Source organism: Typha latifolia, chromosome 10, assembly GCF_019914945.1.
Source record: "Typha latifolia isolate L0001 chromosome 10, TyphaL0001v2, whole genome shotgun sequence".
NCBI lineage: Eukaryota > Viridiplantae > Streptophyta > Magnoliopsida > Poales > Typhaceae > Typha > Typha latifolia.
Genome location: NC_133095.1, coordinates 205,557 through 222,297, shown reverse-complemented (window position 1 = coordinate 222,297; position 16,741 = coordinate 205,557). Strand labels below are relative to the sequence as shown.

Genomic DNA, 16,741 nt, shown 5'->3' with positions numbered 1-16,741 from the left:
CTATATTAATTTGCATACATAATCAGTATTTGCAGAAATGGGCAGCATTTGCGAAAGAGCAATAATAGATGATATACCCCTTTTGCACAATTCCACATCCTTCACTTGCGACTTGTGACTTGTGAATTGCGACTTGCGACTTGCGGGAGAGAGAGAGGAGGGTTGCTTAGCTTAGCTTTAAAGTGCTACGAATTGCAAATCGTGGGGTCACCCAATTTAATCCGGGAGGGACCCCGGACCCCTTGCCCTTGGGAAGATCTATTTCGCAATCTTTGGGTTTGACTTTCTCCAGCTCATAACGATCCACTTTTACTTTTCTTCTTGGATTGAATTGGATTGGATCGAGGGACAAACGAACCAAAAGTATAGTTGGCATGATGTGACTATTTTACAAAATAGTCTTCCAATTCTTAAATAAGAAAAAAATTAGGCTAGTAATTGGATGTAGCCGATATGGATCATTAATTGTGCATATATTGCATTCGGATTTGATCTCATTACAATATCATTGAATTTACGTGTGTGTGCGTGTGTAATTTTATTAATTTATTGATCGAGAATGTATAAGAGAGCAAGATCATGATGTGAGCCAAGATAAAAAAAAATTACTTGTCAGATTTTGATACTTAACTAACCCCCTTCGTATGGATGCCTTGCACGGAAAAAAGTATAGATATATAAGCCGTGTTAACCAAGAGTAGCCCGCCCACACTCTTCTTCTCTCTAATTTACAGCAGATTATGCACTAATCTTTGTTGGTCTTTTGATTCTAGTCGACTTTTTTTTTTTTTAAGCCCTAAAAATTTATTTATAATATATATATATATATATAGATAAAATATTCCAGCCAACCTTCTTTTCTCCTTTCCCTTTTTTCTTCATTTCAATCTTGTCAGTCACTTCATACCCAGACATGGCCGGTCGATCGATCGATCGATCAAATTTCTCATCATTGATAAAAGCAGCTAGAAAGTGTATCCGCTCTTTTTTTTTTTTTTTTCTTCTTATTTTTTTATTTGTCCTGAATTTATCATAAGAATCTAACCTACGGGGAGATCTCTGTGCACTGTACGGTCTTTCTACAACCAAACCTATAATGCATGCATCTGCCACGCATTATTAAGTATATATGAACAAACCTCCAAAGTTGGAATTAGCAACGGCTTTATCTTCGTATTAATTCCAAAATATTTGAATACTTACTATGAGCACACAGTCCCAAAAATCTCTCTATTGATCCTGACCTATGACGACAGTGTGGCCCAGCGCAGATCGGAAACCTTACAAATTACATCATGTTGGACAGGAAAGATAAGAGAAAGACTTAAGGGTGATCGAGTCGCCATAGTATACGACAGGAATAGATACTTGACAAGGCGAGAGAGAGAGAAGCCTTCCCCATATTGGTGATCTATTAGTTTAGGTCAATCATAATGCAAGGCGCCGGCGCCGGCGCCGTCAAATCACGAGATGGTACAGGCTATCAAATTGATGCTATTACTTTATTTTGACTAATTCAAGCCAAACCAACGCCCTTTTATTCGAGTTATCTTTGTACTGTTATCAATATAATATTAATATAATAATTTGATGTATGGATGATGCCTAATATGTAGTGGAAGTGCTTAGAGATGATATATATATTGTGTGTGTGTGTGTGTGTGTGAGGGGTTGGGGGATCAAGTCAGGCACCATATTCCTTCCTGCAAGTTGTGCATCTGCATCATTATCTGGGTGCTGCGTCTATTTGTCCTTGTCTGACATAGAACAAACCGATCGATTCCCTGGCAATTTTTATGTACCACAAAAAAATCATTTTCTCATATATATATAACCTTTTTAACTTTTGCGAAGCCTGCATGCAAACTTTATATCTAGCTCTTGAGTATTCGCGACCGTTTACCATTGTTACTGGAAAATCCCGCTTGTACTAGTTTTTAAAGATTCCTCAGCAAGTTGCTGATAATTAGTAATTTGGAATTTATTCTCTAGTTAAAGTTTTTAAGAAATTTCTTCTTAAAAAGTTATTGTTTCTGGCGTCAACGCCCAAGGTAGAAAACCTTTTTTGACGATGGAATAAGAAAGGGTCCCACACACTCACACTCACACTCACACATACACACACACACGCGCGCGCGCGCACGCGCACGCACGAAAAGGAAGGAAAAATAAAAAGCAAAGGAGCGAATTTGGCAGCTGGGTCAACCATTCGTCCACTCGTCTCTTCACCCAACACGTGGCATCCCCTCTTCATTTTATGAGCTTCTTACGCAATGCAATACTGCAATGTAGTAGTTAGTAGCTACAGCCCCATGCCTGACTAGGTAGGGTCTCGGGCCCCATACGCACCACTAGACTAGTCTATTATTTCAAACTTCAAACTGATTATATATTTTCAAAAATCTATTAGCTAGTAGACAGTAGGGGTGTCTGTTTCCTTGTTATTGCCACCTGGACTTACAGGTCAGACGTGGTGCCTCCCCACTTCCACCGTCCGAGTGTTCCGCGCCACGACAACCATGTGTTACCTCGCGCTCGTCTCGTGATCCGCACAAGTTTGCCCACGGCCTCCTCCCTCCCTCCCTCCCCAAAATAGACCGCAAAAAACTACAATTTCTTTATGACCTAAATGCCCTCTTCAAAATGACCAATCTATCTATCCCTCCCTCGCCTCTCATAATTTATTAAAACCTTAAAATGCCCGTTCCCGAAACCCCACCCAATTAGAATTACATTTGTAAGAATTTGTCGTTCATCTCCATTCTCCCCCCTCGATTAGAGATCATTGTATTTGTGTGCAGGTCATCCGCCTATCCGTGGAATCTTTTGTTGGCTTACCAAGTCAAGACAAAATTGGCTTCTGTACACCCAGCTGTAATCTAATCTAAGAAACATTGTCAGATCTTTTATATATATATTTTATGCGCTTTTCTACTGCAACTTGGGCTTTCTGCTGCTGCCGAAATGACAAAATAATACTTCAGCAGAAGCAGAAAAAGCAAAAAAAGAAAAAAAGAAAAAAAAGAGGCTTTCAATAAAAATAACACATATTCACCAGAAGGACATGAAAACTTTGTATACAAATAGCTGCTACTAGAACTTTATAACAATAAACGATAGTTTGGGTTCGGTAAACAACATCGTCATTATCATAGATTATAGATTATGTACGTTACCAAATTAGATCTCGATTAGTTAGTCTAATCATAATCATACAACACTAAACTGCGCCTGCGCCTGCGCCTGCGCCATGCAAGAGTGAGGTTATGCCGGTCATTTCACGGATACCAATATACCCCTTCGGAAACTACTGCCTCGTGTCAGGTATACCTTTGCCAAACTAATCAGTAACCACCCGTATACGGACGCCAAAGTTATTAACGTCCGATTCGAGTTAGTGCGCTTCGAGATTTGTCTTAACAAAACTATTAAGCCCGCATAATTTGCTATTACCATATTACTATGGTGTCTATGTGTGTATGACTATGTCCTCTTTTCCACCATTATATATTTTGCCCACCTCTCTACCCTTGCCGCTTCAATACACTACTCCGTTACCGAGGTTATCACACTAGAGGAGAGGAAGGAGGGGGGAGGGGAGGAAGGAGGCAGCTTTGGTCGAATCCATCTCAGAAATGGCCTCCAAGTCCAAGGGAGACCCAGACCCCAAGTCCCAAAGCCCCCCGCCGGAGGACTCTGACCGGTGCCCGGTGGAGGAGGTGGCCCTGGTGGTGCCGGAGACCGACGACCCATCTCTTCCCGTGATGACATTTCGCGCGTGGTTCCTCGGACTCACCTCTTGCGTCCTCCTCATCTTCCTCAACACCTTCTTCACCTTCCGGACGCAGCCCCTCACCATCTCCGGGATCCTCATGCAGATCGCCGTGCTCCCCATCGGCCGCTTCATGGCCTCCACGCTACCAAACAAGGAGGTGAAAGTGTGGAAAAATTGGAGTTTTAATCTTAATCCGGGTCCGTTCAACATAAAGGAGCACGTTATCATCACCGTATTCGCCAATTGCGGGGTTTCTTATGGCGGCGGTGATGCCTACTCCATCGGCGCCATCACCGTAATGAAAGCATATTACAAGCAGAGCTTGAGCTTCCTCTGTGGACTACTCATTGTGCTCACCACCCAGGTAAAAAAAGAAAAAAAAGTTCTCTTCTTTTCTTGCTCCTGTTCTTATTTATTTATTTATTTATTTATTTATTTTTCAATTGTGTTCTTTAATATAGTAGCTAGGTAGATAGCCAATGGATTTTTCATGGCTTCTTTTTCCTAACTGGACAGTAGTTCTATATCGAGTAGTTATTTCACTTCTTCCGGGGTTTACTGTCAACTTGGGATTTTTGGCCAATTCCAGGGAAGTTTATGGAACCCGACTTTCTCCTTAATTATGGACTAAGAGTCTCTTATGATTGAGGTGTGTATTAGGTGGTGGATAACGAACGAAGCTTATATTTTTTCATTACTTTTCTCTATGGTGTGGTCCCATTTAATTTTTATATATCTACCTCTGTGATTAGTCTTCTGGCCAAGGTATATACGACTGTTGTTTAAGGTTTTACATAAATAAGCAAAGGACCTAAGCACGCCCACCCCGATTGGCGTATTCCAACATTTCTTTTTGAAAAAAAATATATTGAGAATCTAGAATTCGATTTGTTGTGCGTTCTATATTTCCTTGGGTTTGATGCTTACGAATATAAAAGAACTGAAGATGCTATAGGATAGAAGGCAGGAGACATCACGCATGGGTCTCAATCACTTTATTTGTCTGTCACATGTCTTAAAAATGGTCCCTGTCTCTACTAGCGGCTACTTTCAACTTGCGCTGCGAATCTCTTTACTCTCTTCTATCCTAATTTCTTTCTCATCCCTTTCAGTCTTATAATAAGAAATGGATGTTTTGTTCTCTTCTCTTCAACTTTTGTTATTGTTCTCTAGACTAAGGAATATCATATCGTTAAAAGCTAAATTCAGGCTAAACTAGTATCATTTTTGTAAAAAATGTTTCATGTAGCAAAAGCAGTACATGGAGTATACATATCTTCATGATTAGTGGTTAAATTATCCCTTAAATTTTATTTCATAGACTATAATGAGCAATTTGGGAAGCTTAATCTGGATGGCAGAAAAAGAAAAAAAAAAAAAGGAAGAAAGAAGAAAAGTTTAATCTGCTCAGACCAAGAGATGCAAAATATTCGTGCAGAAAATAAACATTCTTGTCCTACTACACTATCTTGTTATTTGTTACATATTGTTTATGGTTGATCTTTTGCTTTGCAGATACTGGGTTATGGATGGGCTGGGATGTTGAGGAGGTATTTGGTAGAGCCTGCAGAAATGTGGTGGCCTTCTAACCTTGCTCAGGTTTCTCTTTTCAGGTTTGCTAAATCAGTTCTGTTTGCTGTTTGTCATCATTTTTATCTTTGAGCAGCCCAAAATGGGGGCGTTAAGCCGTTCAATTAAGTTACAGGGATGCATTGACAAGTTGTTTTGATCTTGCTCTTTTTTAGTTCTGACAGTTGTATCACTGTCTGCAGCAAGGATATCAAGAGAAGTAAGAGAATCCACCTATGATATTCTAGTGACTAAAAGATATCTAACTTTGGCATGCAGAGTTGCAGATGTAAAATTTGTAGTACTAAAAGAGGGCATAGCAATTAACAATCAGGCAAAGAAGCTTTTTATGTTCTTTTTGGCATTTTCAGTAGGATTCCGTACAACCATATAACTCAGTTCCTTCTCATTTAAGTTTTTCAAGCTGAATACAGAGCATGGTTCTTTTGCTTTTGCGTCCTACTTTTATTTTTTATTTTTTATGATTGGACAATTTTGGTGAGAACTAAATTGCTTATGGTCAGGGGTAAAAGAAGAGACAAGTGTACTCTTTCTTAATTTTATTGGTTGTCATTAAATGTTTCATAGCTTGATTTCACTTTTCAGTAAGAAGGAATATGATATAGCATATATACTGCTGTATTTTAGATCAAAAACTGAAGACCACTGAAGACCGCCGAAGAGAATTCGAATATGATGCTGTCCTTTTTATCTTAAAGATGCTCTTTAACTTTCAATTAATTCTGCAGGGCATTACATGAGAAGGATTCGGGATCTAAAGGGCTTACGAGGATGCAATTCTTTCTTGTATTCCTTGCTGTGAGCTTCGCCTATTATGCATTACCTGGCTATCTGCTCCCTATCTTGACATTCTTCTCATGGGTCTGTTGGGTATGGCCTCGTAGCATCACTGCTCAACAGATTGGATCAGGCTACCATGGTCTTGGAGTTGGAGCTTTCACACTTGATTGGGCTGGGATCTCTGCTTATCATGGCAGCCCTCTTGTTGCCCCGTGGTTCTCCATTGTGAACGTCGCAGTTGGTTTCATCATGTTCATCTATATTATTGTTCCCATCTGTTATTGGAAGTACAACACTTTTGATGCCCGGAAGTTCCCTATATTTTCAAATCAACTCTTTACAACTACGGGCCAGAAATATGACACCACCAAGATATTGACACCCGATTTTGATTTAAATGTGGCTGCATATGATAGCTATGGCAAGCTCTATCTCAGTCCACTTTTTGCACTCTCAATCGGATCTGGATTTGCGAGATTTACAGCGACCCTCACTCATGTTCTGCTCTTTAACGGCAGGTAGAGACCCCTATTGCACTAAAAAGTAAGTCTCTGTGTAAGGTTTAACATGAAAGTTGACCATGAGAATGGAACATTACGTGCTTGCAACTACTATATGGAGAAGCTCTTCTGAGCTCTCGTTGTGTCAGAACATCATGTAAGGTGGCACATTACATACTATAGGAATCTATAGTTCTATACAGGTTTCTTTTCTTTCTTCTTGGACCCTTGAGACTAGTTTTTTTTAAAGAAAAAAATTTATTGCTTGGTTTTGCAACAATTGAGTTATAGCTGGATTTTCATCTGGACATGTAACTTTTAGTGCTATCTTTCTGAGAAATAATTTGCTTTTTACTACTTTGTTCTTGTAGTGATATTTGGAAGCAGAGCAAGTCAGCAATGAACTCCGTGAAATTAGACATCCATGCCAAACTGATGAAGAACTACAAACAAGTTCCTCAGTGGTGGTTCCTTATTCTGCTTGTGGGAAGCATAGTTCTGTCACTAATGATGTCATTTATCTGGAAAGAGGAAGTGCAACTGCCCTGGTGGGGTATGATATTTGCTTTTGGATTGGCATGGATTGTTACTCTTCCCATCGGAGTCATTCAAGCAACAACGAATCAGGCAAATAAATTTTCTGTGCTTTTCCTTTTATTTCAAAACATACGTTAAACTGACAATTAATTTTGTTTTTGTGTGTGTGTGTTTGTTTGTGTCCATGAATCTTGCAGCAACCTGGGTATGATATCATTGCACAGTTCATGATTGGTTATATTCTTCCGGGGAAGCCTATCGCTAATCTGCTCTTCAAGATATATGGGCGGATCAGCACCATTCATGCACTTTCTTTTCTTGCTGACCTGAAGCTTGGCCATTATATGAAAATCCCACCTAGATGCATGTACGTTGCTCAGGTATTATACTTGGCACAGAAACTCGTTAAAAAAAAGAAGAAAGAGTGTATGATCCATCTCTATTGATGCCTAATATGCTTGCCTTGGCAGCTTGTGGGAACTTTGGTTGCTGGGATCGTGAACCTTGCAGTGGCATGGTGGATGCTGGATAGCATCGAGAACATCTGTGATGTAGAAGCTCTGCATCCTGACAGTCCGTGGACTTGCCCAAAATATCGAGTGACGTTCGATGCCTCGGTGATTTGGGGCCTTATAGGACCAGGACGTCTCTTTGGGCACGGTGGATTATATCGGAATTTGGTGTGGTTGTTTCTCATCGGTGCAGTTCTGCCAGTTCCCATCTGGGTGCTGAGTAAGATGTTCCCTGAGAAGAAGTGGATCCCTCTGATCAACATACCAGTCATATCTTATGGTTTCGCCGGGATGCCCCCTGCAACTCCAACTAACATAGCTAGCTGGCTCATCACTGGTACAATTTTCAACTACTTTGTCTTCAGATATCGAAAAGCCTGGTGGCAGAAGTACAACTATGTGCTATCGGCGGCGCTAGATGCTGGTACAGCATTCATGGGTGTTCTTTTGTTCTTTGCTCTTCAAAATGAGAATCGAAATCTGAAATGGTGGGGCACAGAGATCGATCACTGTCCTTTAGCATCTTGCCCCACAGCCCCAGGGATATCAGTTAAAGGCTGTCCACTATTCTAATATATATATATATATATATATATATATATATATTTATCTTCACTAATTATGTACGACATATATACTTCTACGTAGGAGACAAAGCTCATTCACATGAACATATATATATGCTTCTTCTTCTACTATTTCTGCACATCATGAAAAGTTGAGAGACAGACAGAGAGAGTTGGCAGCAGTAAGTACATACTGAATAATTGTATTTAGGCTTTTCATATTTGGCGAGTTAGTTGTTGCGTGGCTCCATCCAGATCTCCTACTTGTCAAACAACTGAAAGAGATGAGATCATGAAGAACAGATTGATCACTAAAAAGTCTCTGCTGGGCTTGGAACATAGCTAGTTTCATGTAGCACTTAAATTAGCCGAGTACATTTCTATGGCACTTAGATTGCAGATGTCTTATTGGCACTTGCAACAACCCTTTATCAGCTACTTCACTTTCTATAATTATATCTATCTTGTATCTTCTATTCCATGTTTTCCATTCGATCTATTACGTGGTTCCATGCGATTGAATCTAGTAATCAAAAGTCAAGCTGTAATACTTGTGTTACTCTGTCTTACTTCGAATTTACTCGCATCCATCGATCTCATTCATGTAATACATGGCTATGCACTTCATAATTAATACACATATCCTGCAGCCAGCCTATAGGCTAAGCTCTTTGATATCCCCCCCTCCCCAAAAAAAAGGAAACGAGAATTTGGAAGTTGTATAATTGAATACAAATTAAGTCCGCTTATTTGTTTTATTAGTTTATTAATTATCATCAGGGTTTCCATTCAGCAGTAGAATTAAAATTAAGGAATCTCGCATCTCTACTATATAATCTCTACTATAATGAACACAATCTTTTTAAGAGTAAAACATTCTTTCTCCACCATTATATAAGAAAATATATATTTTGGGTGACCATTTTTAACGAGGCATAGATAGTTTAGACTAGCAGTAAGACGAAAGAGAGCAAATTTCTCAATCCCTTTATTCTGTTCTGGAGGGTTAGTTTGATACTACAAACAAACCCAACATTTAACGACCGGTCCCAAATCATACACTATTTACTATTACACTTAACACTAATAAGAGCGTGTCTGGTCGCCCTCACTTCTCTTTTGTCAGCCAAAGACAAATCTTTCTTTCCTTTCTTTCTTCGCCCCCGCTCTCTTCTCCTCTTCTCTCCTCTCCTCTCCTCTCCTCTCCAAATTTAGCCGCCCTTAAACCCATCCTAAACCCTTCTCCTCTTTCTCCCTCTCTATATCTCGTCAATCTCTACTTCAGAAGCTACCGAAGGCAAAGGAGAAGTATAAGAAGAATCCTCTCCATGTCTCGGATCGCTCGATCTCGCGTTATTCTTCCCCTCCTCTCCAACAGAAGCCACCGTCTCTCGAGCTCTTCTCCTGCCGTGTCCGCCGATGCGTCCGCTGCAGCCGCTGCGGCCACGAAGGAGCCCTTTGTTGACGAGCAGTTGCCTCCACCGCCTCCTCCTCCTACCGGAGCTCGCAAATCACGGGGTCTTTTAAAGTTTGGAGTCTTCGCCGCTATCGCAGGCGCCATTGGAGCCACCGGCTACGTCACCTATGGTTGCTGTCTCATTCCTTCCGTGTTCTTTCGCATATTTGACCTAATTTTGTTTTCCTGTGATCTTTCCTCGTCTTTTTTTTTTCTTCTCCTATGTTTGAGGTGTGTTTTGGGTTTCAAAGATCTCGGCGACAAGAATGAGGAACATCTTGATATTGTGGTATTCTGTGTCTTCTCTTATCAATCAGTTCTTCTTGTCAACTGCTTGTGTTCGGAGGATTATTTTGAGGGCTTCTTTTTTGCATGATTTTTTTCAGTGATTCGAGTCTTATGATGATCGTTCGGCATCTCATATCTGTTAAACAATATATATCATCTCTTGCATTCCTTATCATCGCATTCCAAGAGAAAAAAAGAAAAGGAAAAAGAGAGACTACACTAAGAGCGTTTGATGTGCAAATAGGAAATTCTGTTGTCTATCTACATGCTCATTCTTATAAATATTTTCTGCTTTGCTTTTCTATGAGCACAGCATACTCTCTAGATGAATTGGATCAGAAGACAAGCACTTTTCGGAAGAATTCCAAATATGCAGTAGGGGAAGATGCATCTGGTTTTGAAGTAAGTATGCTTCCTGCAAGATATAATCTATATTTTGGACACATAAAGATTGCAAGATTAATCAGCTGAGACAAGTTGTCATTTTTTTATATTTGAGGATAATAAGATATGTTCATTTTGTCACCTTTTGTCTTTGAGTGAATGCCATGATACAAATGTCTATAATTTAAATCATTATGCAATATCCCCAATGGTTTTAGTTAAGAGTAAGGTGACCTTAGAGGCATTTTGTGCAGGATAATGATAAATGCTCCATTGAATTCCTGATCAATCCACATTGACTGCAGGATGCATTTAATTTAAATATATGGTCAAACAATGATGCTTAAAACTCATTAGGAAGTCCTCTCATACTATGATATCTACTATGACCAGTCTATATTTAGCCTCGTTACTTGTGTCCTCTGGGCTTAGTTTTCTAGCTTTAGATGGTGGCTCATTTTTGCTAGTTCACTTGTCAAACAAGACAAAATTCATCCAGTCATGAGCTACTTAAAAACAACTCAATCTTTAGCAGCTCAACTTGTCCCTGGTACTTCATTTCGCTCACACTCTGATTGATTTGGAACAGTAATCCAATTATATCTTTCTAATGCAGAAATTTCGGGCCATGCTTTATTCAGCAGCTATGAAAGGTAAGGCTTTGAAATATAACCTTATTCTGTTCCTATCAACTTGTTTGAACCATCTATTAGTTGCAGTAAGTTGTATTTTCATTTTGAGTGTATTTAATGTCTTATTATTTTTACTTTCTATTCACATTTAAATTGTTTGTTTGTATTTCTTTCTTTACCCTTCTGAGCTGCATATGATCAGATGGTATCTCTGTTTCAAGTTTATTCTTGTTCTTGTTTAGTTCTTAGTCCTTAGTTCTTACACTTAAGTAGTTCTCAATCTGCCAATCAGAAGATTTAGGCAGAGCATGTTAAACAATCAACCATTTACTTGGCTTAGTGGGCTTTCTTCCTCAAGAGCTAGATATGTTGCAGAAGGCCAGGACAGAAAACATGTGCTTAAACTGAACTTTTAGGCATTAGCTATGGGGATATGGTCCCATGGATAATACTTCTCTATGAGAGTAGGTTCTAGGTCTCCATAAAGGAGGAGAGTTTTGCTAGGTTGGCCAATTGGCAATATAAATGTTTAGTTAAGAATATTATGAAAATGTATTCAGGTACTTTCATTTCATCACCCATATGCTATGTGTTGCTCTAAAGTGTTAAGATGCAATGTCACATAAAGGTGGGTAGTTTAGGGTATTTTCACCATCTTGAACATGAATGAGTAAAAGAAGTTACCCACGTGAAAATAGGAATATGGTAATGCATTCAGAAAAACTATGCAGTCAGTAAGCTTGATAATTAGGAGAAGAATCTAATTATTTGTTAGCAGGAAACAAAATGGTAGGAATTTATTTTTTAAAGTTGAAAATTTGGATGTAAAACATTTAGTACATTAAGACAAAATATAAAAATGTGGTTGATATAATTGTAGGTAAGAATTTAAGGAAATATGGTTTAAAGGTAAGGAAATAGTAATATAAATTAAGCTTGTATTATTGAAGAGATACATAACGAATTAAAATGTTACCTTTCCTATGATGAAACAGTTGAATTATATTTACATAATAATAGATTTGGGTGATTATATAACATATGGAGTGTGTCATTAAAGCTCAAATATCCTCTTCTGCTGAAGCAGCCAAATCTACATGTTCAATACAAATTCTCTATTCAAGTCTCTTTTGTTTGGAAATTGACTGCAATATGCTCTTGATTTGTTGTTAGTAACAGTGTAGAGGTTATCCATACTTCCATCAATGAAACCAACCCATATGGATGGGTTTACACTTGATAGGATGAAGAGTTGTGCAACGACTACATGAGAATTCTAAAAGCCTGATAAATTGGAGGTACTAGGACACAGTTCAATCCATGCTACTATTAACTTAGAGAGTCGACACAATTCAATCCATGTTACTATTAACTTTAGAGAGTTACACAGTTCAATCCATGTTACTGTTAACAGGAGAGAGTAGAACTGTCATTTCAAGATTTGATTATCTATGGAGGCTAAAGCTTTGTTTTAATTAAAATATTGAGCATGATAACCTGGTACCATTTGGATGTGTTTCTGTTCTTTCGAATTTAGAAAGTTGACACAGTTCAATCCATGTCACTATTAATAGGAGAGAGTAGAACTGTCATTTCAAGATTTGATTATCTACGGAGGCTAAAGCTTTGTTTTAATTAAAATATTGAGCATGATAACCTGGTACCATTTGGATGTGTTTCTGTTCTTTCGAAAAAGGGCGGTTTGTGATTCTAGTCCCTGACAATAGTTGTTTTATCTTGTAATTTATTTGCACTATGTCTTTTGAATTCTTGTATAGTTTGTGAGTTTAGTTAAAATGACTTTGTTGAACTTTGATCTAATGGAGTTTGCAACTTATTTTGCTGTAACCTCTGGTTTTCTTTTTTTTTTTGTGGGATTGAGCATCCTTCTTGTTGATATTGCAGTCCCTGTTAAGACCATTGAGCTATATTTGGATATTAGGAGCAATCTTGAAGAACAAGTGCGGGTATGTAAATACAGTTAGCTTTCTTTGGGAATTGTTATATGTAGAAATTCTATTGTTGGTTTTGTTAATTGCAGTCCTTTTTCTGCTTTATTTTGGTTAGGGCTTTACTGAACCATCATCAGACAAGCTTCTTCCTGACCTACATCCTCAAGAACAACATGTCTTCACTCTTGTTCTAGACCTCAATGAAACTCTTGTGTACTCTGACTGGCAGGTATTCTTTATCTTCTTCTGTGATTCATAATTTTTCATATCTGTTCTGCTGGATATGTTAAAAAAATAATTGGCTGAAGGCTAGGAATGAGTTCAAATGTCTATTGATTATGAAAATTTTTCATTGTTATAATCTTTTCAGATGAGTTCTTTCCACTCATTGTACGGTTAAATAAAGTTGATTAAAGATGTTATTCTCATTACTTATATGTTTGGAGCATAATTTTGCATGCATTTTCATTTAAAACGCACACCATCATTGATAAGGTTGGACTGCTCAATACTTAATCTACACATGCAACTGCCTTAATCTACATGTGCAAATTCAAAATGGAAATATCATATTAACAGTTGGTGCTCTCTGCTGCTTCTTTTCTTGCTATTCTCATCTTGATTATTTGTTGGTAGAGGACATCAATATGCTGTATTGCTATTTGCCATTGATCTTCAACTAGTCTAATTGTAAGACCTGAGTTACGTGCATTCCTTTAACAGTATCACTGATACATGCAGTATAACTGAGATATAGTAACTGTATCAACTGTTACTGATATATAATTGTATCAAAGTATAATGGCATAGATTAAACGGTCAGTTTTGGCATTATTGAGTCTGAATTTGTTACATGAACACAAATAACAACTTTAGAAAGAAATTAGATGAGGATACGGGGGGGAGCATAAAAAGGGACCTAGAAAAAACTCAGAAGTGCAGCTATATAGAGGAGAGAATGCAACTTGAAGAATCTATTTAGTTAATGAATGAACGTATATTCTACTTTCATGTGCTTGTTGTGGGACCATGAATTCCCTCCTGAGGGAAGTCGTGGGACTCTTGGAGAAAGTCCTGATCATTTCTTCTATTTATCATTTTTCCTTCCTATTCTATCTCTCTTTTATCTTCTCATACTCATATTTTTCTACATTGATATTTGATAGAGTTTGAGATCTTTTGGAAGCTCCCAAAAAGTGATATCACATATCCAATCAGGATTTGACTAGCAGCTGCATTTAGTTCTTTGCTTTATTAGATTCATTCTTCTTACTTGCTTTCTAATTCTCGTGTAGTCATCTTACTTATGAAGTGACTGTCGATGTGCTACATGGTTTCATTTTGTTATCACTTCAATACTTTTCTCTTGTGATTATTCTATCTTTTAGTATGTAACAAATGATAATCTATTTTAAGCGTGAGAGAGGCTGGAGGACCTTTAAAAGGCCTGGAGTTGATGCTTTCCTGGAACATCTTGCAAAGTTTTACGAAATTGTCGTGTATTCTGATCAGCTAAATATGGTATTTCATCACCTTACTCTCCTTAACTGATGAATCATTTTTATCCAGTTTAACATCTATATTTGTCTTTAGTACGTTGATCCTGTTATCGAGAGGTTGGATCAGAAAGGTTGCATTCGCTATAGGCTGTCAAGAGCTGCAACAAAATACGAGAATGGCAAACATTATCGGGTATGCCAGAGTTTTCAGCCCTTCTTTTCTCCTCATTGTTGTTGAAGAACTTGCATTCCATGTCAGACAACGAAAGTTATAGTTTTCCATGGCATGCATATCACCTCTAAAGGATTCGTGCAAAAGCAATTACATTGAGCTAAAGTCTCAGGTTTAGCTTCTCAATATGTAATGCATCTTTTTCGTAGGTGACACCCACCAGTTAACTTGTCAAACTATGGGGTCCATTCTGCCTGTTATTGTTCTGTGATAGGAACCAGTTTGACTCTCTAAGAATGAACAAGTCTATTTTCGTCATTTATTGCCTACATTGCACAAAGTCTGTTTTTTGTAAGTAAATATTGCTTGCAGGACCTATCAAAGCTGAACAGGGACCCTTCAAGAATTCTGTATGTCAGTGGTCATGCTATGGAGACGAGTCTTCAACCTGAAAACTGTGTGCCAGTTAAGCCTTGGAAGCTTGAAAATGAAGATACTGCTCTACTAGATCTTATTCCATTTCTTGAATGTAAGTAATTCAGAAACAACTTAGCTATATTTAATGGTTCTTGTTTGCACTTTAGAGAATTTAGTCCACCTAAAATAGTTGATTTTATATTTTATCCCCAACAATTTGCTGCAGATGTCGCTCTCCATAGACCTGCCGATATAAGACCTGTGCTTGCATCCTATCAAGGCCGTGATATAGCCACCGAATTTATTGAGCGTTCAAAAGAACATCAGAGGTAGCACCTGCTTTTATTCATATGCTTCTTTAGTATAAGCGTTCAAAAGAACATCAGAGTTAATATAATAAGTTAGTGCTTATTTAGACTTGTACAATTAAACTGAAGAACCAAATGGAACTTTATACCACAATCAACTAATAAAGAATAAATTATTGAAACTGTATATTACGATAATCTAAGAGAGACTGAAGGTTCTCAAAAGCTGTAACAATATTTAAGTACAGGCTACCAATGGTAGATGTTTTTGATAACATGCACAGGGGTATTTAGCAGGACTCTCTTGTAACAATATCAAATGGCTTATGTTTATTCAGGGTGATTGATGACTCGTTCAGACTGTTACAAGAGCAATGATACAGTGCTTAATTAATAGAGCAGATATATTTCATTTGTTACTTGACAACAATGCATCCAACTGGATGCTCATGATGTAGTTTTCCGATGCCCAGCATTCTGTTTTTCTAGAAGGGCAGTTTCTCATATTATATGGCCTTAGTAGCTCAAGCATTCTGACAATGTTAATTTAATTGTTACAGTGGAGTTCGGAAAAATGGATAATACACTGTTGTCACCTAAACTACAGTGAAAGATCACTTAAAACCTCGTAAGCTATTTTTGACTATAAAATTCCCCATTAACTATGGACTAAAATGAGACTTTCTTTCTGAGAAGAAGTTTGCTTTAGAACTCTGATTCAAACAAGAGTATGCCATACTAATATGGCTTTGATGATGCAGCCTATTGTGTCTCCTTTTTTTTTTGATATTTTCACTGCTGGTTGTTTTAAATTATTTTTTCTTGTCATTTTGACGCTCGTTTACTTGTGTCTTCACAGGCGGATGCAAGAACAAAAGCAACATTCCCGGTTTTGGAAGCGATGATCGGTGCATGACTGATCATAATATCCTGTCTGAAGTTATGGAGAACTTCCAGTTGTTCAACTTTGCGACATTTTTAGTTAGCCCATCAACATCTGTGAAAGGGTCTGGCTCCATATGGTTTCTAATCCCGTAATTAGTCATTCCTTCAATTTTGGCAGAGCACATTTTCTATTTACAAGGTTACTATTCAATGATTTTGTTATACCTCAGTTGTTTCTTTAGCTGTGGCAACAAGGTAATACGAGAAATTGACGCCATTCTATTTGAACTTTGTTTTGATGGCACTGTGGGCATTGCTACCTGACTAATTTGATGCGATAACTCCCATCTTGAATGATGGTTGGCCCCTTCTATTTTTCTTTATTTCCTTATCTCTTTTTTATTTTTATTTTTGTGGTTCATTGATAGCTTTTGCTTTTGAATTTTGATCATGTGGTAGTGCTGCTGCTACCTGAACTGTTACTCGTG

At 38.0% G+C, this 16,741-nt stretch overlaps 2 protein-coding genes across 2 annotated transcripts; both read left to right on the top strand.

Annotated features, from left to right (window-relative positions):
* The first annotated feature begins 3,526 nt into the window (after positions 1-3,526).
* On the top strand, positions 3,527-8,819 carry LOC140796664 (oligopeptide transporter 3). Its single transcript, XM_073149737.1, has 6 exons — positions 3,527-4,139; positions 5,291-5,388; positions 6,094-6,663; positions 7,017-7,272; positions 7,380-7,562; positions 7,653-8,819. Exons 1-6 carry the CDS (start codon positions 3,636-3,638, stop codon positions 8,265-8,267), a joined length of 2,226 nt encoding a protein of 741 aa, XP_073005838.1. The 5' UTR covers positions 3,527-3,635; the 3' UTR covers positions 8,268-8,819.
* A 547-nt stretch (positions 8,820-9,366) lies between these two features.
* On the top strand, positions 9,367-16,626 carry LOC140796941 (mitochondrial import inner membrane translocase subunit TIM50). The gene is made up of 10 exons (XM_073150159.1): positions 9,367-9,847; positions 10,318-10,406; positions 11,005-11,041; positions 12,926-12,987; positions 13,088-13,201; positions 14,389-14,493; positions 14,566-14,664; positions 15,016-15,172; positions 15,287-15,389; positions 16,228-16,626. The coding sequence occupies exons 1-10, from the start codon at positions 9,589-9,591 to the stop codon at positions 16,271-16,273; spliced, it is 1,071 nt and encodes a 356-aa protein (XP_073006260.1). The 5' UTR covers positions 9,367-9,588; the 3' UTR covers positions 16,274-16,626.
* Positions 16,627-16,741: the final 115 nt, after the last annotated feature.